Here is a 27,883-nt window from a genome sequence, read left to right on the forward strand (position 1 = left end):
GTCGCCCTGGACCGCGGCAAGAGCAGCATCCTTTGCCTAGCGCAGCAGGCTGCTGCCAAATTCACTCTTAAAGCCCTGTAGCTTTTGCAGCCCAAACGTCTGTCAAGTGCCGCATGTGGCATGGGTGAGGGTGGTCACCGCCACCCGCCCCACCCGTGCCCGGGGGAATCACCCGGCCTGTGCCCCGCTTCGCCCCCCACCTCCCTGTCTTCACCCTCTGGTGGGAGGTTGGTTAGCAAAGACCAGGCCGGGCAGGGCAGGGCAAGGGCAGGGGCAGGGGCAGGGGCAGGCCCGAGGCCGCGCCGCCCCGGGGGACTTTGAGCCGAGCGGCGGCCGCCCCCCGCGCCCCGCCGCCCGCCATTTGCCGCGCTGCCCGCTGCCATGGCGGCCCGGCACCGGCTGCTGCTGGAGAACGCCCAGCAGCTGGTGCTGGTCTGCGGCCGGGGCGAGGAGTACCTGCGGCGGGAGGGCGCCGGCAGCCTGGCCGTGCTGCGGGAAGCCAGCCTGGTGGTGGGGCTGTGAGTGCGGGCGGCCGCGGGGCTGGGGCTGGGGCTGGGGCTGGGGCGGGGGCGGCGGGGCTTGCGGAGGGAGCGGGCCGCCGCCAGCTGCCGCCGCCCCGCCACCCGGCCCGCCTCGGCCCGCTGGTTGCCTCGGCCCGCTGGTTGCCTCGGCCCGCTGGTTGCCTCGGCCCGGTGGCGGTGGGACTGCGGCGACCTGCCTGCATCGAAACGTGCCTTCATCGTTTTGATTATTTTGATCCGTATCCTGATAACTTCCTTTATAATGCTGTCTTCGCGCTCCCAGCCTCGTAAAGATAACTTACAGCCTGGTGTTGATCGTAACCGCTACTTCCTCTGCCTCTGCTTTGTTTCTGGGTGAATTGGCGAGAACTAATAGCAGTCCTATAAATAATTTGAGTAATCAATGACATTATAGTTAATAATCAACATATATAATTACATCTCTCCCATTTCTAAGTGCTCTGACTGCTGTTTGCCTCTTAAAAATTCAGCCATGTAGCATAGAGGCACCTTCAGTGAGGTGCCCATGATGGCTCCCGGTTCCTATTCCAGTGGCTTGAAAAGAGCTGGAGAAAGACAAGGCTTAAAGGACAGAGGTGCCACGTACGCCCCGGGAAGCTCCTCTCATGTCGGTGAGGTGCAGCTCCATGCGTGGCTGGAGGGGATCCCTCAAGCGCAGTGTAAGGTTCCCAGAACCATCGGGGAATTTCATCCCAGCTCCAGCGGGATAAAATTGCTGTTGGACCAAAGATCAGTCCCAAAGAGATTTATCCCTATGGCTTCCAAGCGCACAAGGCTGTGATTCAGGTCTGGGGAGTGGAGGCTGGCGATGAGTTTGATTTCCATGAGGGAAAGAGTGCCCTGCAGATATCTGCTGGAGGAATGCTATATATTTGCTGGTCCACAAGAGGAAAATAATGTCATCTAGCAGAAATTAGAACAAGAGTATCAAGGTAGCATCCTGAAGGATCTAAGCAGAGGACGCGACAAGTGTTATGTCAGACAGCTTGAAATGCATGGCATCACCCCATCGTTTTCTGTGCATCTGTAAGATTAGCAAACCTCCTCCTGTGCGCATCTTCAGTCCTGCTGAAGGTCCCTACCCCTGCTTTCAGAGAGGTGTTGCTCCAGGAGCTCTGTCAGTGAGCACTTGTCAACAGGCTCACGCTTCCTTTGTTCGTTGTCTGTTGCTTGCAGAGACGGTTGTATCAAAGCTGTGGGCCAGGCAGATGTTATTCGCAATCAGTTTTCAGGAGCAACATTTGAAGGAATAATTGACTGCTCCGGGAAGTGTGTCTTACCAGGTAGGTGTATTTTTTATGATAATACAATGCTGAATGGCGCCAAGTGCTTAGAGACAAAGTAATTGTGTATTAAACATCCCTCCATCCTTTTTCCTCTGTATTCAGTACTGGTTTGATAATACCTTGCGTCAGGGGGCAGAGTATTGTAGCTGCCTCATTGGGAGTGCTGCAAGGAGAAGATTGCAGCACTCGGGATGGATTTTTTTGGGCTTCATGGTGGAGCTCTGTCCTCTTGGTTCGTCTGTTGCTGTGTCATAGATCACAAGGGTAACATAGCTGGCCTGCCAAGTGACTTTTCATATTCACCTCTGTTTTCTCAACCCGTTCCGCCCATCAGCTGTTCAGCTGTGGAGCTCAGTCTCTCCATCCTGCCCGCAGCTGGTTGGAGGCAGGATTTTAAATCACATGCTCAGCAACTTTACCTGATGAAAAAAATAAACCTGGGCAAGTCTATTGCGTGTTAAACTTTGCGAGTAGTGTTAACACACAAGGTGTTAGACCTCTGTTCCGTTTGCAGTGGGCTTGGGCACTCAGTGGTGTTGGTTTCACAGCTCATAGAAAAAGCTCCCGCTGGAGTAAGTGGACTTTTGCTAGAGTAAGTGCTAGCGTACTAAGCCCAGCCTAAGCACTTTGCTTTTTTTAAAGAACACAGACTTAAAGTCCAATGAACTATTTCAAAGTTTGTAATTTATCACTTCTTCCACAGTTTGAAAATGTCATCAAAACGACATGAGGAACTGAGCAACTGATGCATTTACCTAGAGATGTTTTGCATAAGGTGTCAGCCAGTCCACCTAAAAAATTTGAAAGAAAATTAATAGCCTTTGAAGAAAATCCTAGATTTTTGGCTGGTTGGATTTTTTTTGTTCTCTAACCAATAGAGGCTTTATAGGGGAGCTCCTGCTGTCCATTTCATTTGCTTGCATGTTCATAAGCTTTTCTCTTACACAGTGAAATAACCTGAGTGTACCTTTACTTTGTTTTCTTTAGGCCTGGTAGATGCACATACACACCCAGTGTGGGCTGGTGATAGGGTTCATGAATTTGCAATGAAGGTAATGGCATAAAATGACACAGCTGGATTTTTCTTCCTCTTTTTTTATGCATAACTATTTCTCCTGTCTAGTGACTCCCATCTTTCATTTGTAGAAAAATATATAATTTCTGTCAGATAATCTAACTGAGGGAGGAGGGATGATTTTTGAATAGTGGTAGGCTGAGGCAGGAGTGTAACTGCAGCCTTTGCAGTCGGCATTGATATATTTGTGCATTAATTGAAGCAATACAGGAGTGCTGCCTTCTATTGCCATCTTAATCTTGATTTTTTTTTCTTTTTTTCCACATAATTGAATTTTTGAGCTAGAGATAGGTTTTCCCCTTGGGCTCAGAGGGAAGCAAACGTTCAGAGTAATTCTCTTTATGTCGCTTCTTGCATCATTTCTTCACTTAAGTGGAGGGGAGAGAGAGGAGGAGGGGGAGGGAGGAAGAATTAATAGGGATTTTTTTCCCACCTCTTTTTCTCTCTCACTGCAAAGAGACCTCAAGGCATTTTCCAGAATCCCTTGGACAGAAAATGCACATTAAATAGCTAATTGTATTGGGGGGGGGGGGTGTTGGTTTTTGTTTTCTTTTTTTTCCCCAAGCTGGCAGGCGCATCCTATATGGAGATCCACCAGGCTGGGGGAGGAATACATTTTACTGTGGAACACACTCGGAAGGCCACAGAAGAAGAGCTGTTCAATACTTTCAAACACCGACTCGAACGCATGCGCAGAGCGGGATCTACATTGGTTGAGTGCAAGAGTGGATATGGCTTAGACTTAGAAACAGAGCTTAAAATGCTCAGGGTGATCGAACGCGCTAAGCAATCCATGGATATTGGCATTTCTTCAACGTACTGTGGAGCTCATTCTGTGCCGAAGTAATATGACTTGATTTTTCTTGCTCTTGTTAAGTATTAACTGCTTTGCATTGAAAATTGGCTGTTATTTTCGGAAAGGTTTCTTTTGCCCAGCCCTCCTAAAATATAACATATTTGAAACAATAGCCAGTATTTACAGAAGCCTCTCCTAAATTTTAATTTGAAGGAAGATGGGGAAGCATTATTTGATGGCTACTAAATGCCAACATAAGCTTCCAGTTTTTTAGGAAATGAACCTAAAAAGCCCACAGCAGGGGGGCAGAGAAATAACTGCTCTGTCATCCCTCCAGTCATCATTTTGAATCAAATTCATGATTTTGAGGATGTCTGATTCTAATTTCTTTGGGTTGGTTGTTTTTTTTTTTTTTTATTGGCAAAGCTTCACTGGGCCCTTCTCATCTTTAGGAAGAATTTTTCAAAGTGATTTCCTGAGCAGGTGTCTCTTGCATTAGAACAACAGCAGTTTTGAATTCTTGGGCATTATGTCCCTCCAAAAAGTGAATCCAAGACTTACGTTTCCCTCTGTTTTGTCCTGGCTCTGGTCCTAATTTTTCAGTCCAAATTACTGCCAAGTCTGCAGAATAAAAGAAGAAAAGGGAGAAGGCTCGGCATGGTAAAAGCTTGAGCAACCCCAACCACTGTTCCAGTGAGAGGTGAACAAAAGAAGGCCCATAAGCCACGTTCTGCCCTGCTTTATAACTGCACAACCTCGTTTATAAATCTGAGCAGAATTTGGCTTCTTGAATTTACTGCCACTGTAAAACTCCCAACTCGCCCACATGTGGCACTCGTATAATGCCAGTCCGTGCCTGCTTTCCAGGGCCTGAAATGAAGATTGAGATGTCACAGACATTTAGCTGCAGTACGTCACTTATCTTTAGAACTTAAAATTGCAAAATATTAACTCAACTGCAGATTTTGGGATTGTTTGCTCTTTCAAAGGCATTTACTGATCTCTCCTGAGTTATCTTTGTGTAATAGGGGGTTCATAAATGGCTCTGACTTTGGCAAATTGAACCTCGGGAGGCCCCTCTGATTTAGAAAGAGCTATCTAGCTCTCACCCTGAGTGATATAAAAGGAGGAGAGGTAAATTTAAGATGATTTGTGCTGCATGTCCCCTTTGAACTTTGATACTTGCATGAAAATATTGCATGAATGCTATTTAAATATTTAACTAATCATTTACATATTTTAAATAGTTGTGTTTTAAAATACAGTATGAGTAGGTCAGAATATGTGAATAGGAAAGCAGAAGAATTAATTTTAAAATTCCCATGTCTTGGTTAGCATCCAAGAAGGTAACCTTATAAAAAATACCTAGTAATACAATCTAATATTCTTTGAATGGAAAGTGATTAGTGTTTGAGAGTACATGAATTACAGTAGTTTTAAATTTTTTAATCTGAAGGTTTTTTTGAGTGATTTGTATTTGCATCATTTTCTAAATAATCTAGTAATTGCATGTACAATTTGAATGTTATTCTTATGGGTCTGTAACATTTTCTTTTCATTAGAGGGAAAACAGCTACCGAAGCCACAGATGACATTATCAATAACCATCTCCCTAAACTGAAAGAACTCCAACTAAGTGGTGAAATACATGTTAACAATATAGATGTGTTCTGTGAGAAGGGAGTCTTTGATCTGGGTTCTACTAGAAGAATTCTTCAAGCTGGAAAAGATATAGGGTTACAGATTAACTTCCATGGTGATGAACTCCATCCGATGAAATCTGCTGAGGTACGCCTTTCTTAACATTCAGTGAAGCCATTTTTGCTTTTTGCTTTGCTTTTGTAAGAGCTGAATCTTTGAAAGAATTTCAGTTTTCAAAACCAAGGTTTTGTTTTCCAAGACTTTATAAAATAGACCACTCATAGACATCTATTTCTATCAGACGGTAAAAAGTGCAGCCCTTGTGCAGCTTTGGAGTTAAGGACATGGGAGGAAGCCTTGACCTCTGGGACTAACATGCATTGCCTAATCAAACATTGACTTTGCTTATCTTCCACATGGGATACAGATGGGGAAGGTGGATATCCGTGAACCCAAGAATGACAAAAACATAGTTTCTATGCAACTTGCAAAATCTTTTTTCCTTAAATGTCCTGTTAGCAGCAACAAGTCAGATGTGCAGTGAGCACACTCGGAGGGATGGTTTACTCAAGAATAGGCTGCCAAGTACCTTGATAAAGAAAGTGTCTCTGAGACCTTGTTTCACCATCATTTAAACATTGCTTCCTTCCTTGAGGTCTGCTCAAGTTATTCTCTGCTGTATTTAAAAAACAAAACAAAACAAAAACTTGATTGATCAGAAAAGCCTTTTTGGTGCGTCACCATTGAAGGCAGCAGTTGCACTACTAGTTCTGCAACCAGTGTCAGTTTTGTCAACCCTTTTCTGCTGGATACTTCGTGAACAGGAGTGGATAATGGTTTTATCAATAGCCGTTCCACAGTTTGCATGTCAGTCTGTTAAAAACACCACTGAATGTGCGCTTCCACTTGGTGGATGGTTAATACCTTTTTGTGATCAACTTTTCCTGCAGTAGATTAGCAAATATTTTGTCTCTGCATTTTGTTTGTTTTTTCAAGCATTTGTTATTTTTTTCTTTTAGTTAATTTCATATTAATAGTGAACTGTCTCCTCCAGTCATTTGATAACAACACTGCTTTACTGAATTAATTGAGAACAGTGAGTAATTTTCTTGAAAATTTTCTTAGCTTGGAGCTGAACTAGGAGCCCGCGCTATCAGCCACCTGGAAGAAGTTAGTGATGAAGGTATCACAGCGATGGCAAGAGCTAAGTGTGCTGCTGTCCTTTTACCAACAACTGCCTACATGTTAAGGTAAAACCCCTAGATTAGAGGAAAACTTTTGTAACAGCAAAACCATGTTTGTGGTTTTAGGGTCTTTTAATGTAAAAGCGTAAGCTTGTATCTATGCCTTAAGGATCAGGCTGCATCACTGAAGACAATCACAAATACGAAGAGCTGAATGAGCCTGCTCATGTCTTGGTTTTGGTGGAGATCCTCAAAAATGAAGCAACAGCCTACTTCTGAGAAGTCTCACGGTAGATTTCAAGTGGTTCAGTCAACACTGGAATTTAACCCTTATGACAGGCTAAGGTGATAATCAGGCATTTTTTTGAGAAGAAAACCAGACTGGTTTTCTTTAATCCGTTTAGCTTTTGAAAACTGAATTGGCTTCTTTACAGGGAAATTATATCTGCAATATATGTATTTGCTCTCTTGCAGAAGGTTTTGCTGGGAAATGAATCCTTTGGTTATCTAAAGCACTGAAAGACTGTGGGTAGCATTTTTAAAATCTCATCTGATTTTACTCACGCAACACTGAGAATCGCCTTCAGAGCACTGTTTTCCATATGCAGGTATTCCAAATAAGCATAGGTGGGTCACCTGCTTACCCCTAATGCCAAAAATAAGCCAACTAGATGATGAGGACCACAACCCAATAATGCCTTCTCTCCTGTGAAAAGAAGACCCTTGAGCTAATTTTGGTTTATTTTCATCAGTCCGCTTTCTGAGGCATTGAGGCTTCTGCCATTGCCACCTGTGTTCACGTCTATGTCTCTGCTTGTGTTTCTATTTATGATTAGCCGTCCGTGTCCTGCACCAGTGCTTTTGAACCACTGGCTGATTGTAACTACATGCACAGCCAGAATACAGATCTCGGGGGGGATGTGCGGTCCTGCAAACTGATCCCAGGCAGGGAGGTAAAGGAGACAACAGAGATGCAGCCGCCTATGGAAAAGGCTGCACTGTAACTCGTGTTACTTGAGAGACTCCATGCGGTGGAAAGTTTATAGTCTCAGGAGAAGTCTAAGATGGGGATAATAACGAGCCGTAGGAAATGAGGCCTCATTTGTTCCAGTGTCTAGTGCACTACTTACTGAACACAGGCCTCCCAGTCTAATACACTCTAAAAATGAAGAAGAGAGAGAACAGATAACTAGTTAAAAGAGTATTAGAAGGACAAAAGCCGTGCAATACATGAGAAGTTGCTATGAGGTGATGTGGTACATCCTTTGCTGGCCTCCCTCAGCTCCTTCAGTACCACTTATGAGGGCTCAGACCTCGGGAAGTCTTGCCCCTACACTGTCCCCTGGTTTTAAGAAAAGCAGTAGTGGCCAGGGCTTCACCTGATGGCCAGGTGTGGGCCGAAGAGTGCAGCTGGAGAGTTGCTTAATAGTTAGCCTTTGCTAACCGTTGCTTGCAGTACTCCCAAGGAGTCTGGCAGCAGAGCACAGCAGGGGCTGCAGAGGCTGGAAGGACACGTGAGGATGGGGACAGGCTCTTCAGACAAATCTTTTTAAACATGGTTAACTTGCAGAGCATCGTGTTGTGCAGGAGCAGGTGGTATTATCTCATAAATCTGCTAAGAGGCTTCTACAGGGAGAGGGTTGTCTTATACCAAATGTAAGCACTTCATTGAGATGTCATTGATTGTTCTTTTCTGTTAACTGCAGTGCTTTTAAAACTACTCTTTGAGCAGCAAATGCTCTAATGTTCGATTTTCATTGTTACACTGGTTTTGACATGATGTTTGGTGCTATTGGCTTTACAGCAACTATGGCTAAAACTTCTTAGAGAGTGTATTTCCTAGTGCCCACCCTTGCAAACACCTACCCAGATTAACCCAGTGGCCAAACAATTTTGAAGTGGCCATTCCAGGTATTGGAATTATTGAAGATAAATTTCACATTAATGTTGCTAGGTGAGAAAATCCTCTCATGTATTAACAAATTAATTTCACAGCCTCAACTTAGTATTTTGAATTGCCGACAGAATTGGGAAAGGACTATTGCATTGCTTATGCCACTGCTCATATTTGGGAGCCTGTCTTTGAAGCTATAAGGACTAGAAAATTACTTTTTTGAGCAATGAAGATTTTCACCTTGTAAATCCTTAAATGGCTCAGGTCTGGATAAATACCGGAATTTCAGTGGCCTGGGGCCTGATGCTTGATACTGGCTGCTGCCACATGCTGTTACTGCAAAAACAGTGGATCACACTTCCCATTTATGCTGTCTGTAGGGTGACAGGTAGGGAGCCCAGAAGAGAATTTGGCCTTTTGTCTCCAAAGTAGTAACTGAAGGCATGAATGTAGCCAAACCAAGTGATGACTTTCACTCTTGTAATTAATCACATGATAACTAAGCGGATTGTACTGACAAGTGTCTTCTTCCCACTAGACTGAAGCAACCTCAAGCTAGAAAAATGTTAGAAGAAGGAGTTATAGTTGCTCTTGGCAGTGACTTTAATCCTAATGCATACTGTTTTTCAATGGTAAGCTTCTCCTAATACTTATGACACCACAAAACTATGAAATCTCTTACCAGTACAACTTTTGTATAGATCTTGTGCACTTAAAACAGTCTTCGTATCTGCAAAGAGAGCTGTATGCCCGGCTTAAGACAATTGCTCATGCTGATTTATGTGGGCTGGTAGTTTTTGCCAGAAATTCTTGAAACTGGAAGGGCTTCTATTCTTCATATGCACCAAAAGGCTTATAAAAAAGGCTATCAAAGTTCCTGATTTTAGAGTTCTCATTTTGGAGTTGGCAAGATTTACATCACGCAGGACAACTCCTTCTGTTGCACAAGGAGGGAGGAGAGTGCTTAGGGATTTGAGGCATGAACAGCTTTGTTTGTGTTAGCAGTAACTCCCGTTTTCCACTTAACTTGCCTGCTAGCCTATGGTGATGCATCTGGCCTGTGTAAACATGAAGATGTCAATGAATGAAGCACTGGCAGCTGCCACCATTAATGCAGCTTATGCTCTGGGAAAATCGGACACGCATGGCTCCATAGAGACCGGCAAGCAGGGGGATCTTGTTATCATAAATTCGTCAAGGTTTGTTCTTCTGTTGTCATTTGAAATGTGATTTAACATAAGGGACTTTGTTTTTCACCATATTGTGGATAGTGGAGAGGTTAGTGAGTTCCTCGTGCTCTAGAAGTTATTTTTATCTGAAAAGAGGGACACTGCTGGCATTTTAGACCCACTTTCACTCACCTTAATCACTCCAGTGGAAAATAAAGCCTAAAATTTTGCGGGCTAATATTACAAATTATCCATGCCTAATTACAAATTATCTAAAGATAATACCTGCTTATTTTGTGGAAAGAATTCTCTACTGATTTGTACACTAACTCACTGTATTCATGCAACAAGAGCTCAACATGTAAACATGGAATAGTGTTTTCCAATGGTAACCTTTTGTAATTGCCACGTATAGTAAGGTAACCTTTTGTAATTGCCACGTATAGTAGGTATGCGACCTGCTTTTGTGCAAGTCTGGATATTCTTACACATTTTGTTGTCTTTTTAGGTGGGAGCACTTGATTTACCAGTTTGGGGGACATGAAGCATTGATCGACTATGTTATAGTTAAAGGAAAAGTCGTCTATCAAAATGAGAGGTGTGGGACAATGAGCAGTTACTGAGAGAAGACAGTAATTTAGGAAGCTACTATAATCACATTAGCATGGAATATTTCAGAGCACCAAACAAATCAGGTTTGTATTTACTGATAAATTGCTTGCCTGCTCACCTTACCAGCCCTCTTATTCAAATAAACTTTACGAAGCATTACCCATCTCGTGCATCTTAATGTCCGTTGTCCTTCTCTCCACCGCATAAAAATAATTTCAAATTGTATGTATTTGAAATAAGACAGTTTCCAAAAAATGTTTTCCTATACAATTTTAATCTATACAATTATTATACTTGACAAAAAACCTCAACAAAACCCCACCAATGAATGAAGAAGTTTGGATCCAGGTAAGATTTACTGGGGCGAGTGATGTGAAGTAACCTGTGACGGAGGGCCAGGGGCTCAGACATGCACATTTGGAAGGGTGCTTGGCAGCGCTGGGAGGCCGCAGCATCCCAAGGAAACGTTCGTAGCTCCCAAGTCTGCTCACTCAAACTCGGCAGGTACCAGGAACCACAGTCGTGGTAGGAGGTGCAGTATCTTACCTCTCCGAAATACCAAGTCTCCTGGTTTCTGCAGACTTGAAACTCAGTGGGAGCCAGCAGCTGGGAGCCCAGCAAGGTGCTGCTTTTCAGCTGATCTGCAACATCTTCCCTTGCTGAGGACCTCACAGCTCCTTTGGGGCTGTAGGGGCACAAGAAAAAGGAGGCGAGGAAAATGCAATCAGGTACATCACTCCCTGGGCTGCTGAAAGTTGGAGTGCTCTGTAGGCTAGGGGTTGAATTAGGCCTACTGTTGGAAATGAGTGGTGCCAAAACCTTACAGTTTACTCCTTAGCAGCAGTTAGCCCAGTGAGGCTATAGTCTGGTGTGTACAGCCAACCTCTCAAAATTTCAATCACCTTGAAACGTAAAAGAAGAGCACCTGCAGTCTCGTACAGATGTTCCAAAAAGACCTGATCTCATTTATTCTAGGCTGAATCTGAAATAACACGAGACATGTTTGTTCATGTAAGTTTGTGCTTCTGAAGACAAGTTGAGTATGATGACTTCTGTTCAGCGCAATTTCAAAACTTAAGATCCTAGTTTTTTTAAAGCTCTCTTTCAGCTACAATTTTTTTCTGGGGCTTGAACCATCATTTGAGGATGTGGTATGTAGAAACAAGGGTGATACAGCTCTGGAGTTGAAGCTGCTGCAGTGTTTAAGCAGAGAATGCGCACTGGCTGAGGCTTTTCTTCAACTTTTCAAATGGATGGTGGCTGCAGAAACAAAAGGGCTTCACTTTCTGAAGGTGAAGTCATAAAACTACACCTGACAAGCATGAAGAACTTGGCATCAACAATAATTATTGACAGAAGCAGGTGACATAACCTGCAGTAGAGTGCGGAGTGCTTCAGTGACCCAGATTCCCGAGGAAGGACAACAGTCTCATTCTGATCAACAGATATTTGAAAGCCATCACAAACATGTATGAGCTTTATTATGACGTTCTGATCTCCCTGAGCCTTGGGTACATCTGTTAACATCCAACATAGGTAAGCCACCCCATAGAGTATCTTTGTTCATGCTTTATTTGAGGCAGGCTAGCCAACTAAATCAGTTTTTAGAACAATTTAGTGGCATTCCTGTCACTAGGTGTGTTTTCCTGCAAGCAGATGTTGCACCAGATGTGGGTGTGGACCTTTGTTTTTACAGAGCTTGGAAGAACATCTGAAGTATGCGATCACATGGTCCATTCTGCCCAAGACAGCACTCATAAATGAAGTTTTTACAGGCCGTTAGGGAAAGCTCTCAGGGTACGAGTGCAGGCATTTCTGAAATGCAGTGTGCGGCCAGCGTGGTGCTTCTTGGCTTAGTGTAGGTGTGGTAAGAAGCTGAGGCCACCAGTGTGTGCTGGCGGTCCCTTGGTCCCAGGCAGCCAAAAGCTGAGGTGAGTGGGAAGCAACGCCCAGCACCTCCTCTCTGAAGGGCCTAGGGCATTTGAGAGCCCAAGATTGCATAAGGAAAACCTCAGATATTCTCTTGCTGGACAGGAATAGGCATTCGTGGCCTGAAACTACTGACATAAGGGGATTCTGCTCTCACAAATGAGCTCTGACGGGAACGGGAACGTCAAACCATGTACTTGCCCAACCAGCTCAGCCGAATCCAGTAGCCATTTGGGAGTATGTCCCAGGGCTATAATTAGTGGCAGATTTGCAGTTAGAGGATGTGGTTACAATTCAGAGGTGCAGCTGGCTTAAGCGGTTCCTGATGGCCAGCTACGTGGTCCTTGCCAGGGAAGGCACACCACACTGAAACGTAGGAAGATTTTGTTTGCTCGTTTTTAACACGGCTCACTTCAGCGATGACGTTCACCGTGCCGGCTCCCGCAGCGGCTGGGAGCAGGACGTAGGTAACGGTGCAGCGGGTAGGAACTCTGCTGGCTTTGCTACTGAAGGAACCGTATTGTTTAGCCATAACATGAGGCTGAAGGAAAATGGTTGACCCTACAAGATACAAGCCTGGCTGTTCGTTCTCACACTTGATTTTAATTAATACCTGATTTTATACAAAATGGAAGAGCTCCAGGGGGAGATTGAGATACGTCTGCTACAGAGAGCCTTGAGCTGAAATGGCAGAGACTTACTTGGCACACGAAGGAGAGACGGAGAAGGGAGATACTGCAAATCAGGCGCAGAAGGAAGGAGCTGAACTGGGAGCTCACATGCCATGGGTGGGTACCCAGTTCCCAGGTCTTCTGGCCAGATTAGGTGTCTCTCCGCCAGCTTGCCAGCAGGCGTGAGTCCTCTCTTCAGGGCACGTTTAGCACAGCAGGTCTCAGACACATGAGGGTAGCCCCACACGAGGACTTCGGCTGCCCCTTGCAGCATAGCCGATAGTCTGGGAAGACTTCCAGCCTGTGCTTGAACCCCCTGCCGATGTGGGTATCAGGCCAGTAGTGCCAAGGCTGGTGGCTGTTAACCAGCCTTTACACGTCATCACCACACCATGATGTGAAGTCTTAAGTCTTGACTCTTCCCTTGCCCAATAAAGCCTGTGCCAGAGGTCAGCGCTGTAACCCGGGGTGCGTGGGGACGGGGCCCTCGGCAGCCAGGCAGATGGCTGGTGAGCCATGGCCGTGCAGATCTCGCACTGGTTCATATCCACCACTCCTACACCTCCTCCTCCCCCTTTCCCGGCCTCTGTTCCACCTGTCCTCCTTATTTCTAAACTAAGCTTTTGCTTCACATTTTCATCATCACACATGACAGGAAAAGAGATTGCTACAGCTGTATGTGAAGCCTCAGTTTATTTATTGCAGGTGTAAGCCCAGAGCTCTTAGAAAGCTGCATTAAGTGTAGTCCATCACCAGAATACAATATATTTGTTCTGGAACAATGATCTCCGTAGCACATTTTTATGCACACAGATTTTCAGATTTGTGAAGCACCTGCTCTAAATATGCTCTTGTTACACAAGAACCTGTGCCTCACATATGATCTGCGAAAGAGAGGAGAATTAAGTGTAAAGATAATTTTGCTTGTGGATGAATGAAGGGGACCACAGCAGTTACCCAAAGGAAAAAAAATAATTGACAATATCAAACCTAAGGTGTTCAGTATCAGTGGCACAGATGAAGAGAAAACAAGTGAAGAGCTGACAAAACAAATACAGGAGGCCCTGTATAAAACATCCACTGGTTTCAGCAGGAGTCTGAATGTTTTGTGTTGGGAAGCTCAGGAAATTCAGCCAAAACCAGACTATCGTGACAAAGCTGTCTTTCACGTGTGAGGAAAGTGGTGAGCCATTTCTCTGCTATCTGTAGGCGCTACTGAGACAGACAGTCAGGTCCTCTGGGTCACTTGGAGACACCGCGTTGATTTCTAGTAGAATGGCCACCCTTAGGCAAGGTCCTGCAAAGGATCTGCTCTGTACCAGAGGACCGCAACTCTTAAAGTTCATCCTGATGCCCGCAGTCATGACCAACACCTGTATTCATTTCCAGTGATCCCAGGGAGAAGGCTGTTGGTGAAATGGGTCTCGATTCAGGGATGTGTTCCCTCCTGTACTTTTCAATGTAAGGTTTAGCCACTTCCCACACCTGCAAAACGAGAAAGCAAAACCGCAGAGTCAAAAAAAAACCAAAAGGTCAGGTCAGACATCAATGCACAAGTTCAGGAAACCCCGTGGTTTTCCCGCTGGGATGTGCATGAGAATTACAGACCTACATAGATAAGCTGTATTTGATCAGCGGAACCAGAGAGGCAGCCAGAGTGATGTTTAGAGAAGAGCGTGTGGATGGAACTGACGGGGGGATGGGAAAAGATACAGCTCTGGGGGGACAAGGTGAAAGGATTCAAGGCGAAAACGTTGCGCCTTGTCTTGTTACCAGGTTAATGCTCTGTGTGCAGCAGCTGGGAGAGCATTGCTGTCACTTGCTACAAAATCACTTGGTTATGAAGCGGCCGGGGGAGCAAAATGGCAGCTGGCATGGACAAAGCAAAAGGGAAGGGATGGTGGCTGGGATTTAAGGCAGAAAAGGAAAACGTTCTACAGTCTCCTTTGCCTCTCTTCCTGCAAGGGCTGCAGGGCAAACAGCCTTACAGAAGATGGACTGGGATTTTCTTCTCTCATTCGCTTACTCTCTGCAGTTCTTCTGTTACTTACTATTTTACAAACAAATAAAATAGATGGATCACATCATAGCTGTACAAACACTTGGCCCAGGTTAACCAATTTCACCACTGCTATTCCCTCATCCATGACCCCATATTGCTTCCAGTAGTCCACCATGCCCAAGGGCCTCAAGGCTGGGGAGCACTCACTGCCCCAGGAACAAGGAACACCGTCTGGAGAGACCACTGATTTCTCTGGAGATCTGCAGGGGGGTGTAGGACCTGCCCTCAAATGATTCAAAGCTGGACCTATGTCTGCGAAACCCCTGCCAGAATTAATACTGTAAGCTATTTATTACACAGGGCAACTTTAGGAATTGATTTCTAAATCTATCGTATTAAAACTAAGGAAACCCAAATCTCAGAAAAAATCTGGTGGGTTCACCCCAGGCAGAGGAGCGCTTTTAGCGAGGCCAGCCCGTGAACACATGGAGGGTATTTCCAGAGCAGAGCTGCAGCGTGCTCCTCGGGACAGTCCTACGGCACGTGCCAAAAGTCAACACTCGCCTTCTGCTCCACGAGCAGCCTGTGAGCTGCTTCAATGTCTGGGGCCATGAAGCGATCCTTCATCCAAGGCCTGTAACAAGACATATTATGAACATTGGCCAAACATTAACCACCACCACTGGCAGCCAGTCTCTAGATGGATAACCTCTGGGGGAGGCGTTTACCTGGTCTTACCTCACAACAGAGCGCACAAGGTCATAGACCTTCTCCAATGGGGTTGTCGTTTTCAGAGGGCGTAGGAATTCAATGCCCTGGCAGGCTGCGAGCAGCTCAATAGCCAGAACTAGGAAATCAAAACAGTGAAAGGGATTTTTGGCAGCTCAAGGTGAGGTTTCCCGTATAAAGCTATCCTTGGTGTTTGTTCTGGCTAACGTGATATGGTTTCAGGTAATGTGAAAAGACCAGTGGATCCACACACCCCAGAGAGGCAGCCTAGCAGCAGGATTATTTTATGGATGGTGCTGGGGGTAGTATCCAGCATTTTAGCAAGCAGATTTTAGGTAGTCTGCCATACAGACTTTTCAGTGTGCCAGGAACTCCTAGTTATCACAGTCTTAAATCCATAAAAATCTCTTCCAGGCCATCTTGAATACCCAAAGTAATGGGCATCATAAAATCAGAAAACTTCTTTAGGACTGAGAAGAAGAAAGGGGCCTGAGCTATAGAAGAAAGTTCTGCCTATGAAGCTTGCAAGAGCCCACGTGAAAGCACCACTGAAATTACAGAGCTTTGGAAGACAGTCTTCTGTCTGGAGAAGTTTGCACCGTATCTGCCCACCTCACACCTGATTGGCATTAGTTCCTCATTTTCATGAGCCAATCCACCCAAGGAACTAGGAGAACCAAGTGGATCTAGGACACACTGTTTCTCAACACGTTGTTGAAACACACGGTTTCTCAAACTCATTTCTCCGCACACGAGAAGTGTATTTCTGTAAAACTAAATCTTCAGAGCACTCAAATGTATAAACTTAAGTGGGCAAGTGAGTTTAGTATTTGTGTGCTGTGTATTACTCTGCTCTTCCACTAACAGCTGACAACTGTATCTAAGCACACCATCTGCCAAATAAATAAATAAAAAGCAAGAGAGCAATCTGTCCTTGTAAGCAAGAGAGAAAAGTTTTTGAGTGTCCTGCAGTAAGCAGTTTTGTTTCACAAGAAACACTTAGTGCTGGATTTACCTCATTTCTGTTAGAAAGATCCAAATGCTTGTAAAATATGTACTTAATATAATATTTTTAGATAATTCTTTCAGATGCATTAACTCTTTTTTCTTAAAATATACCTAAAAAGAATGGCGCTAATATCTTAATCTGGTGACATACTTAAGGTCTGTCTGGAAATCAGCATTTTGATTTTACCTTGTTCCACGTGTTCAATAACTCTCAAAGCTTTTCTTGCAGCCCATCCTCCCATGGACACGTGATCCTCCGTAGCAGCACTGGTTGAGAGAGAATCCACAGAAGAGGGGTGGCACAAGGCTTTGTTCTCAGAAACTGCAAAAATCCAGCACAATGAATGTAGGACAGAATGGGCACAAGACAGCAGAAGCAATGGCCAACCTGGAGCAAAGAGCCTGTCCACCACCTCAGGTCCAACTGTTGCTCCTCTTTCGAGAACGCATCGATGTTTTACCTGGACTGAGTTATTTGTAATAAACACCTTGAAAACTACCACTGCCTCTGAAAACAGTAACCAGTATCAGTCTTTAGATGCAAATATTAACCAAATATAGAAAGACTGCTCACTCCTCTTCCTTCTCTGGGCTTGGGTTGCTCTGGCTTAAAAGCCTAATGGAAACTAAAGAAAAAGAGCAGACAGCATAACTGAAATACAAGCCTGATCTTGCCTGCTACTCCAAGGCAACTCTTTACGAAGAGCATCGGTTCCCTCTGTTTTCGGTCGCAGATACTGCCCCTCCCCTGGTTTCAAGAGGAGAGCTGGAGATCAGCATCTGGTCTCTTCTCATCAGAGCTGAGGCACTTGCAGAACTTGCTCCAGGAAGATGCGGGAGTGCGATACAAGTCCTCTCCCACCCTTCTCACCTCGCTACGAGGCTGCCCGTGTCCCTCCTCTGGGCACGCACAGCCCTGAGGGTGGGAGCACCCTGGCTTTGAAAGCCGGGTGTGAGACCTGGAGTAAGTCTCTCAAGCTGCACCCAAAAGCGAGGGGAATTTGGCTGCAGGAAGGGCTGTAGGCACCATGCGATGACAATTTGAGGTTGAGAATTGCTCCTTAGAAGAGAAGAAACGAAGTCTGCATTTACAGTGCTCCGGCTGCACGCAGACCTTTTCTTTCTGAAGCCCAGCAGGATGCTGCCTAATGCCCTTGCCAAATTAGGGGCTTCAGAAAAGCAACAAGAGCAACAGAGAGGTGGTGACACCAATTGCAAATAGGCTGGAGTCACACAGTCCAGGGCCAGAGCCCAGCTGGCATGTTCAGGCAGGCAACAGCAGGTCCCAGAGAGGCTGCCTATGGCTACTGCAAACAGTTTGGTCTGGCAGGCACAGTACTACCAGAGAGGGAGGGAGGGATGCACCCAGCAGTGTTGCGAAACACCTGCAAATTTTTTGCAGCTTTATCTATTAACCCTGAGAGTGAACAACATTAGCTGGTACACAAACACCTTAGAAATGGGCAGTGACACTAAAAATGTTAGCAGTTATCTTAAAAAAAAAAAAGAAAAAGAGCTCAAACTTCACTTTTAGATGAATTCCTGGCTATTTTGACCAGGGAAAGGTGGTTTTAACCCATAGACTCCTGGTATCAGCACAGCGATGAGTTAGGAGGCAGGGCTGTCATTTTCATTCCCTGCAGCAGAGACCATGAACACCCCAGAATCTCTCGCTTCAGGTTGCAGAAGTGAGCTGCGAAACCTGAAGCCAAGAAATAGCCAAGGCCTGGAGCCATCCTAAACTCTGCCCAGCCAAAGGGAAAAGTTTCCAGCCTTCAAACAAGGGGACGAGTACTTCAGCTCCTTTTCCAGCCCCACTTCCCGAAATGGCCTCTGGGCAGGGTTCCTTTATTACATTGATTCAGTTCATTGACTTTTTTTTTCTGCAGGATGTTTATCTACACGTGTATCTGACATCCTCTGTTCCTTTGTCTGTTTGCATCTCTTATAATTTACCCTCTACTCATAGCATGTTTATCTTTATGTTGGCTCGTGCTTTCCTGAACCTATGAACTGTAATATCCCAGCGGCCAGCAGGCTTCTTGTTGCCTTAGTCATGAGTACTAGAGCAAAAGTGTCCTAATGGTTATTTTAAGTGTGCTCCTCTGATAACCAGCCCTGGAACTCCACTCTCCTGAGGACTGTGGAGTCTGACATTGATGTACAGACCTGACTGTCAAATGGAGACACCCAGTACTAAAGGTATCAGGCCCAGCTTTGAGACAAGTGGTGTCCCTGTGCCAGTGAGAAGTGAGGAATAGAGGTATCCCCTGCTTACAGACCACAACTATTCAAGCAGAGGTTCTAGGTTCAGCAGAGTGGCTCAGACAGATGTATGTTTGTTGCCTACAGCGTTTGCTGTTAGTTACAGCCCTGAGCCGTCACTGATTTCAACCGGAGCTCTTGTGCTGGTGACTCTGTAAATCAGAGCGCTCCCTGCCAATCCCATAAAGATGCAAGGAGGCAAGCATTCCCACCAAAGTCCACCTAAGTGTTTGCATGCTCAGAGGGCTAAACATGCCCATGGATCAGTGCAGAATAAAGAAACCTGAGCTGAAATAATTGCAGCTGCACTCAACGCTCAAACTTTGCACCCAGACAGCACAAAGCACGTGGAGAAGAGATGCAAAACAGGGGTGAGATCCCTTTGTATCTACTATCAAATTACAACTGCCTCGATATAAATTGGTCTTCCTAGCTTGCTCTCTTGATGATATTGCTCAAGCACTCACCCAGGGCAGCTGCTGTGCAGTGTGCAATCATGAAGCCAGAGTTCAGACCTCCTTCAGTGACTAAAAATGCAGGCAGTTCACTGAGCGAGGGGTTGCAGAGCCTCTCAATTCTTCTTTCACTAATTGCAGCGAGTTCGTGCACACCAATTGCCAAATAGTCTAGAGCCTATAAAAGAAGATGTCATTAAACCAGATGACAAAACCAACCAAACAAACCAAAACAGAAACTAAGATTTCCTTTTTGCTTTCTCCAAATGCTTAATTACCTTTGCAGGATATTCACCATGAAAATTTCCTCCAGAAATGGTCTCTGCTCTTTCAGCAAACACCATCTTTAAGGAGATGTTAAGGCACAAACATGAGTGAAATACAGTTTACATGACAGATATTTGTCAGTAATCAGAATATCTTAACTGAAGATATTCTGATTACTGACAGATAATAGGCTAATTATTGTGCTAATAGGCTTTTATTTGCAAGCACATTATATTACATCTGCATGTTCACTTTTCAGAAAATGAAGACCCAATCTGTGTTCCCCTGTTTTTTTCAAATAGACTACATAAAATGAGGTCTTTGATTGGGGGTGGGGAGGGGTGCAAAGAAACACATGTGTTTGAATCCTAGCACAGTTTCTCAGTTCCTTGGAAGACTGTCTCCATGGCAGATAGAATTTTAGACAGGTTACAGGCAGTAATGCTTATCAGCTATGGATGTGACGTTACATATAGCATCAGCTATGGATGTGAAGTTATGTATAGCATCATTATACTGCTGAGGGGAATCCAGCCTTGCTCAGCACTAATGCAAGAACTGCACACAGAGTTTACCAGGCTGAGCCCCGATGAGGCTTACCAGCCACACACGTTTTGTCTGCCTTCCCTGACTGAGTGCAAAGCTTGCTCTGTAGTGCAGGTTTCACTCGTGCTGCACCAACAGGTGTTTCATATGACAAGTCACCATCCGTCTACGTCCATTTGGTTGCCAAGTCCCATCTATCTACATATTCAATATAAGTATATCGAGTCTCATCTAGGAACCATTTAACATGCTCTAAACTGCATGCACACGTGGTTTCCTTGCCCAGACACACACTTGCATGCACCAATGCAGACATGGAAAAAGGAAGAGAGGTTGCTGTTGCAACCAATGGTAGTTATTGACTGAAGCCAGTTATGACTTTTTTGCCTCCTATGCAAATAATTATATAGATGAAAAGGATAATAAAGGCCAAGTAAAATTTTACATAGAGATAAAGTCAAAAAGATACAGGGTTGTCCGTGGCACTATTGATTTCAGTCGTCATGATGTCCTTCACAAAAGCAATTGTATCATTTACAACCCCGTGGACCTAGAACAAAAGACATTAGCACCTGAGCTTAGTATCTGCATGTAGTTCATCTTCAGGATGCTGACTGAGCTGCAGGCACCCTCTTTCCCATCATCTTTCTCTGCATCCACACAGGAAGACGGTCTTGTATTTGCTCTTAAAATCAGGAGCATCAGTATGGGACACTGCCCACCCTAGACACCTGAAAGACTGTATTTACTGTTATTATGACAGTATTGCTAAAAGGGTAATCCAAATATGTCATTCTTTACTTGTTTGTGTTGGTTTACCCTAAATGGAAGATAAGATAGTTATTCAGTGGCAGAAGTGTTATTGGAAGAGAAGTAACCTTACAAAGCGCCCACAGAAAACAAAAACTTGCATCAATTAACTTTCATTGATTCCACTGATTTAATAGCTTTGCTCGTGTTAAAACTCCTGGGGTCGAGTTCTTCCAGTATGTTAGAGATACTACAGGTAGATGAACAACCTGCCACCCTGGCTGCTTCTGGAAACACCTTTCCCCAGTTCATGGTCTTAGCATCAATGCAGAATAAATGCCCTACAAAGCCTGCAAGAGTAGAAACCAGCACCTTCCCCCCGCTTCCGACACTTGGCCTCTTTCAGATCTGAACACAGCTTTGTTACATGCTGCCCGAGATCAATGAATTACGTGTCTCCATTAATACTAACTCGGAAGTGAGGGACAAGCAAAAAAAAACCCGCTTCCTCTAATAGTGTCAGGCAGTGTGTAGCTGACAGTATTTCTGATGTGGTAACTTCATCATCTTTTATCTAGTGCTATGAAAGGAAATAAAAGTCAGTTTTTACCTGAGGGCAGCAGCGCATCGTGTATGCGTCCTGAACTCGGTCACAGAATCTATGGCTCTCTAGAAGGAACAAGGGAGGAAAAAACCAAATATTCCTCACACAAAAGCATATGGGCTGCGGCTGAAAGACCCAGCTGGACCTGTGTAACCTGAAAGGGTGAAGGTCAAGATAGTTCACCTGCTATTTCTGATGGATGGTGGTCCGAATCTAGAAGGGACCTGAATCGAAATGCCACTTCAGCCTGCCCTCGATGTGGGCGCACTGCGTGGATATCTAGTAAAACAAGTTAGACTGTTAGGTTTTGCTTCTGTTGTCAATGGCTGTTAAGCAAACAGACAGGAAAGGCCCAGTACCCACCAGTGTCAAAGGCTCTTGTTGTGCCCTTCAAGACTTCAAGTGTAAGGGCAGCGATTATGTCAGCTTGCCTAGCAATAGCACTGGCTCTTTCAACCGCTTCGCATCCCAGCGAGGTGATCATTTGTGTCCCATTGATGAGAGCCAGACCCTTCAAAGAGAGAGCAGATGTTAAGCAAATTCATTGCAGCTATTCCACATGCTGTGATAATTATCCATCTCTGTGATAATTCTCCTTCTCATATGAATGAGTTAAAGACCTTTGCTCAACTTCCTGGATCATCCTGAAATCATAAAATGCACAGCTTGACTGGGCATCTTTGCTACATAAATTGTCAATGGTCATGACCCTCCTAAGTCATTATAGACGCCCTTCGAGCTCCAGTAGTTCCAAGCAAGAGGTTTGTTTCATGTTATTTCAAACTTAAGCAAGGAAAGTACAGGAAATCTGTATTCTTTTCCAGTTCTTTGGAAATGGAATACTATTTTTATTCGTTTCTTCTTAAGTTATGAGTTAAATCAAAGAAGTTATGAGGATGGGGGGTGCGAAAAACAATCATAGTAAGGAAGTGGAGAATTAAAACAGCATTAGAAGTTATAACTGCTTTAAAAGATTTGTTGAGTTCAGTTAAAACTAGCTTCATATTTGTTCTAAACAAACTTGAGGCCCATGGGAACCTTCCATTTGCCTTTAGGAGACACTGGATTTGGCTTCTTGCTCCTGGTGCTGTTTTACAGTCACTGAGGCTCCTTGTCGGAGAGCTCCACAGCCCTCAAATCCATTGTGTTCCCATGTAAACTTTAATACTTGGAGTGAGATTCATCTCACCTAGTTTTAATGATCTAGAAGTCAGATATCTGGTTCAAGTCAGTCATCTGAGCTCCTGTTATGGTCAAAGGGCAGATCGGTACCTTGAGAGGGCTGCTCAGACAACCGTTTCAGGATGATATAGAGTGTTTTCTGAAGATGCCCATCTCTTTCCACCGATCACAGAGCCAATCTAAACATCAAGCTTGGGTCTGACATTTCAAGTCAAGTAGGGTCACACTGGTAGAGGTGAATCCCACTCCTGATAATACTTCATTAATATCATTCTGCAGCTTGATTTAAAATCAACTTTAATTCATTTCAGGCTTAAATTGTTAAGTATAAAGCAACTAGTGATTGACTATGACTTGTTTTTCATCAGCTGGCATCATTATACTTTATTACCTCCTTTGGTTTCAAGGTAATTGGTCTCAGACCATGGGCTTCCAGGACCTGCGAAGGAGTTTAATGACAAGGTAATTAATGAAAAATGTTTTTCAGTAATTCAACCACCAAAACTTTTAAATCTTAAATGTTTCCATAAATAAAAATATTGACAAATTCCTTAAGTGAAGAGAGAAAAAGAGCTTTATATCACATATATTTAAAGTATTTTTTTCTGCTGGGCTACATAAAGGACAGCATTTTTGGGCTTCCAAACTAGCACTTCATTTCCCAGTGCCAGTAAAAGAAGGTAGTAGGAGCATTGAAGTGAGATACTGTCACATCCCATTAACATCTACCATGTATTAGCTGATGGGAAAGAGTAATAGGAGAGAAGGCTGGAAACATCTTGGGAAGGTAGTTCTGCCTACGCCCTGGCTCATAGCAGGTTTGGCTTGGCATAAACTATTCCTTCATAAATGATTCCCTAACCCTTTATATAGGTAATCTCCAATGACAGGAAGGGTCCTACTCAGTTCTATACACGTCTATTCCATAGGGCAATTGCTCTTGTGGGAAATGGAGGAAAGGTATAACCTTGATTCTGATTAGAGTCCTCTCAACCTTTCCAACTGAAGAGGTAACACACCTCAGAGGTGTACAACTGTAACTTCTGGTCCCAAAGGTCCACGACACACTGGCCTGCTTCTTCCCTACTCCTCTCCCGGTGTAGTTCTCAGTACTTCTCCAGCCTACAGTGATGGTACAGCTATCAATCCATGAATAAATCTGGTGTTCAAATATTCATGGATAGGAGTGATAGGTGTAGCAGCTCAAACTACCATGAAAGACTCTGGAGGGGCCAGATTTGGAGATATTCAACACTAGATCAATCTGCTGAATAACAATTAACTAAAAATTAATTCCATTGTAAAGCTTCCATCTTGTAAAAGAGGATGCTACAAAGGTTCCCTGTAGCCCTAGTCAATCTGTCAAAAATGAAATGTCCAAACCTGTGTATTCACTTAAAGCCATTATAGAATCAGTAGAAATTTTACTGATAATTTTACTGATAAGCCTCCAATAAATCTCCAGTTACACTCAGTATTTGAAGTTTTGACTTTGAGAGGTGATCTTGGGTTTGTTGAAACACTGTTGATGTTTACGCAGCTGAAGATGTAGGAACAGTTCTTTCAAAGTTGATATTACATCCTTTCCTTCTCTCCAGGTCCTAACTGATGTCACTGCAGCATCTTGTATTGCAACACTATGGCATGATATTTCTTTAGGACTTAATAACATGCTGCATATTCATATCTGCTCCAGTGGCATGTGGGTTAGTTATTCCATTCTCATGGATCCAGCTTCCTCAAGGTAGAGGATAAGTTGCTAAAGGCAACCTAGTCCCAATTCAAACTGGTACCAAAAAATCCAAAGACTTCTACCTGTTACTAATCTGAGCAAAAGCTCTCTTTCTCTCAAAGCTACGTGCAATTTGGCAAATGAGCCAGCAAGCAGAAAAAAAGCAATCAGCTGCACGACTCTTACATATTTAGCATCAGCCCAGCCACTCTTTGGGGACCACATCTTTCCCTCTCCAGTTAATCCCAGAGCAAGATGAGAGAGGGGGGCCAAGTCTCCGCTGGCTCCAACTGTCCCTTTCTCAGGGATATAAGGAAGGCAGGACGCTAGAAAGAAAACAAAAATTACTCCTGTTAGAGCTTCCCCTCGATACACTCCTTGGAAAACAGAGAAGCCAGTATGTGAGTGTGGTCACAGTAACATCCTGCAATCATGATCAATGGCACCAATGGGACTACTCTCGTTGCAGACTGGGATTTGCCCCTGCTCGCAGGCTAGCTGCAGTTTATAAATAAATCAATTCCCTTCTGCATTTAGTTCTGCATTTAGTTTAGGAGTGGGGGGACCACAGTCCAGGGTGATTGCATCTACAGCCACACAGCCAGGCAGGTAGAACATCACTCCTCTCAGCTCTCCATCGCAGGGTGACCACCTGGTGTGGACAAAGCTGCCTCTTCATTTCTCACTCCACTAAGCATTGGGTAACTCCCACAAACCATCTTGGGTAACTCCCACAAACCACTGAACGTGTGGAAATGAAGAAACGGAGCCCAGGGAACTGCAGAAAAATCAGGGAAGGGACCAGTCTGTTTCTTTTCTTTTGCAGAGTTAAACACTGAATTGCAGCTCCTTCACCTGCTTGTTCATGAACACTTGTGTAGGTCTCAGGGGGTCTGCTCACGAAAACAGGTGCTGCTCAAGCGGGGCTGCTTGACAAACACCAACACATGCAGTTTTCTACGTGGTAATAGCCCTACCCAAAAATCCTGGCGTCCCAAAAGATGGTGGCACATGCAACAGGACAGAAGTTAGAGACTTGAGCCTTTGTAGAAGAGCTCACCCAGAGCCAGAATCATGCTGTCAGTCAAGCTTAGTCTTGAACTAATTACTTGACCTCTCAGAGGCTCATTTCCCAAACTTCTACCTGTTGCATCCCTTTCTCTCAGCCTTTCCTGTGACTCCTGCTCACACCCCATGTTCTTCAACAGAGGAACAGTCTCTAGCCATGATCTTCTACAGGACCGGTCACAGCCAAGCTTTGGTCCTGATCTCTCACAACTACCAAGTCAAAAGACCAACATCCATAGTTTGATCCATTGAGCTACACCCTTTAATGAAACAGTTAAAAGAAAAAAAGAAAAAAAAAAGGGAAAGGGGGATTTTCTTTAAACATCTTTTTACCATTAAATGCTTCGATAACTTGCTGGAGCGTTTCTAGGGATATTCCACTGTATCCTTTTGCTAGGACATTGATCCTCAGCGCCAAGAGCATGCGAGATCTCTCTGGGGTCAAAGGTTTCCCCACACCTGAAACAGCAACGCTCTCGGTTACTAACCCACTACCAACAGCGGCAGCAAAGGGAAAACACCAAGCAATTTCTTATTACCTGCAGAATGCGAACGAACCAAGTTCACTTGAAGCTCCCTATGGAAAAAAAAAAAAAAGTATAAAACCCCAAGTGAGTCTTGCCAGGTTTTATTTTGCACAAAGCAAAAGGCAATACTGAAGCAGCCCTCTCATCTAGCCACAGAGTATAAATGTACAGGGTCGAACGGCTCCTTCCTCTCCCTTTCCTGAAAAGAAAGGAGAAAGCCGCACACACAACTTACCTCAGCTTACTGTTTGGGATGACAGTCCTGGCAAACTTCCCAAACCCGGTGGTGATTCCATAAACAACTGCAAGAAACGTACGCTGCTGGTTAAGGAGGGAACCTGATAAAGGTTTCTAAACAATTAATAGTTAGAGGTAAAAATATTTACCCGTCTGTTCCTTTACAATCCTTTCAATCACTTCTCGTGATTGTTTGACTTTAGCTTCAGCTTTAGGTGTGAGCTACAACATAGTTTAAATATAAGTTTATCTATCATTATTTAAGTTTAATTGTAGAAAGATAAACATGTAATTTTTAGCCGCGTTCGTTCAGGTTCTTTACCTTTATCTTGTAGAGCCCCTTTCCTAAATTGACCAAGTCCTCTGTTGTTAAGCTGTTGCCATCTAAAGAAATATACTACACCAAAGAACCACCTTTTAGTGTGGGATACGTACACTTATGAAGTTGCTTAATAATCAGAATGCAAAAAAATACAGTTGAAGCTCAGCAATGACAGGAAGCTCGCTCACACTGATTCGTAAGATAGGAACTCGCTAACAAAAACATAATAAGCACATTATGATTTAGATTCCCAGACCCAGCCAATCTCACAGCCTCGGCTCTTGTGAATGCTGCAGCGGCTGAGATCTCATCCCGTTCTGGTGAACAGCAGGATTTGTTACCGAGCTGTAAAATCGTTGGTGATTCCTACCTGTTCTGGTTCTCGGTATTTGCTGTATCTGAAAGTTCTGTAAAGGAAAATACAGGGCAGACAGGATTTCACAGGTAGTGACCATTCGATTACAGATGGCAATGTGTTTTAAGAATGAAGGAACGCTAAAAGAACAGGGAAATCTAGGAAATTATAAACCTGGAATTATAAAAATGGTCAAAAAATGCTCAAAAAAGGATACAAATGAACTCCTTCTGGCTGAGATGGTATGAAATCTGGAGACATTATATCTCCTTCTATAACTAGAAGAAATACGCAAATAAACGCGAACAGGATTAAACTGTATTCTACATATAAATGGATGTTATTCATTGCAGTACACACCAGTAAGAATGCTAATTTGCAGTTATCACCCCCAAATATATTTGTATGCTTCTAGGAAAACAACAAGGGACTATGTAGTTTATTTAGGGTACTTTAAAGGCAAAAGGGCCACCCAACCCTTGGATACATGCTCCGTATCCTGTACAATCATACAGCATACATGATATCATATACAAATGAGGTATATAGAATCCTGTAGCTTCTATACCTTATATAGTTCTATATGTGAAAACGAAGGGTGCATTTTAGTATTTTCCCATAAAAATCGTAGACACTCTCTCAGATGCAATTTTAGATAAACTAAACGACAGTTTGCTGGCTCAGATGCCAACGCGGTCGCTCTGCAATGCGTTGCTTAAGGTTTTGCTTACCAACTTCGACAAATTCATTGTCCTCTAGAGCATCCTCCACTGTATCTTCGAGATCCAGCAAGCCAAGTCCCTTGCACCTTCGAATGTAAAATTTGACTTCTTCCACCGAGGCAAATCCCCCGTTGTCGGGTTTGTTTTTCATGTACCGTCTCACAGCTTCCTTTCCCAGCCACCCGACTGTGTTCGTGCAGTTTAGGCACGGCACTGCCAGCCATTCTCCTCGGACATGCACCGTGTATCTCGGCATGCTTCCTCTCCAAAATCGTCCCTTGACCGAGAAGGGCTGCAGCGTGCAGCAGCCTTA

At 44.2% G+C, this 27,883-nt stretch overlaps 2 protein-coding genes across 2 annotated transcripts; one reads left to right on the forward strand and one right to left on the reverse strand.

Annotated features, from left to right (window-relative positions):
* The first annotated feature begins 338 nt into the window (after nt 1-338).
* AMDHD1 (amidohydrolase domain containing 1) lies at nt 339-10,358 on the forward strand. The gene is made up of 9 exons (XM_087766191.1): nt 339-518; nt 1,719-1,825; nt 2,816-2,880; nt 3,469-3,746; nt 5,262-5,487; nt 6,466-6,590; nt 8,957-9,050; nt 9,457-9,617; nt 10,096-10,358. Exons 1-9 carry the CDS (start codon nt 382-384, stop codon nt 10,208-10,210), a joined length of 1,308 nt encoding a protein of 435 aa, XP_087622317.1. The 5' UTR covers nt 339-381; the 3' UTR covers nt 10,211-10,358.
* Nucleotides 10,359-13,580: 3,222 nt separating this feature from the next.
* Nucleotides 13,581-27,826, reverse strand: HAL (histidine ammonia-lyase). Its single transcript, XM_009463935.2, has 20 exons — nt 27,580-27,826; nt 27,066-27,126; nt 26,864-26,891; nt 26,494-26,568; nt 26,321-26,393; nt 26,170-26,236; nt 25,947-25,984; nt 25,741-25,866; nt 24,526-24,665; nt 22,999-23,046; nt 21,789-21,936; nt 21,609-21,704; nt 21,432-21,490; nt 20,541-20,621; nt 19,537-19,602; nt 19,271-19,436; nt 16,726-16,860; nt 15,540-15,648; nt 15,366-15,435; nt 13,581-14,284 (listed from the first exon to the last, which is right to left on the reverse strand). The coding sequence occupies exons 1-20, from the start codon at nt 27,824-27,826 to the stop codon at nt 14,135-14,137; spliced, it is 1,983 nt and encodes a 660-aa protein (XP_009462210.2). The 3' UTR covers nt 13,581-14,134.
* Nucleotides 27,827-27,883: the final 57 nt, after the last annotated feature.

This window comes from Nipponia nippon, unplaced genomic scaffold (assembly GCF_047370975.1).
Source record: "Nipponia nippon isolate SJK-2023a ecotype South Korea unplaced genomic scaffold, ASM4737097v1 scaffold_3, whole genome shotgun sequence".
NCBI lineage: Eukaryota > Metazoa > Chordata > Aves > Pelecaniformes > Threskiornithidae > Nipponia > Nipponia nippon.

Excerpts from the sequence above, each read along its gene's own strand:
- HAL (XM_009463935.2), bottom strand. The coding sequence starts at position 27,826 with ATGCCGAGATACACGGTGCATGTCCGAGGAGAATGGCTGGCAGTGCCG. Across the intron at positions 21,937-22,998 it reads TTACCTTGAAACCAAAGGAG|GGTCTGGCTCTCATCAATGG; the intron begins GTAATAAAGTAT and ends CTCTCTTTGAAG. Across the intron at positions 19,603-20,540 it reads ATAGTGCCACGGACAACCCT|ATGGTGTTTGCTGAAAGAGC; the intron begins GTATCTTTTTGA and ends ATCTCCTTAAAG.
- AMDHD1 (XM_087766191.1), top strand. The coding sequence starts at position 382 with ATGGCGGCCCGGCACCGGCTGCTGCTGGAGAACGCCCAGCAGCTGGTG. Across the intron at positions 519-1,718 it reads GCCAGCCTGGTGGTGGGGCT|AGACGGTTGTATCAAAGCTG; the intron begins GTGAGTGCGGGC and ends TGTTGCTTGCAG. Across the intron at positions 2,881-3,468 it reads TTCATGAATTTGCAATGAAG|CTGGCAGGCGCATCCTATAT; the intron begins GTAATGGCATAA and ends TTTTTCCCCAAG.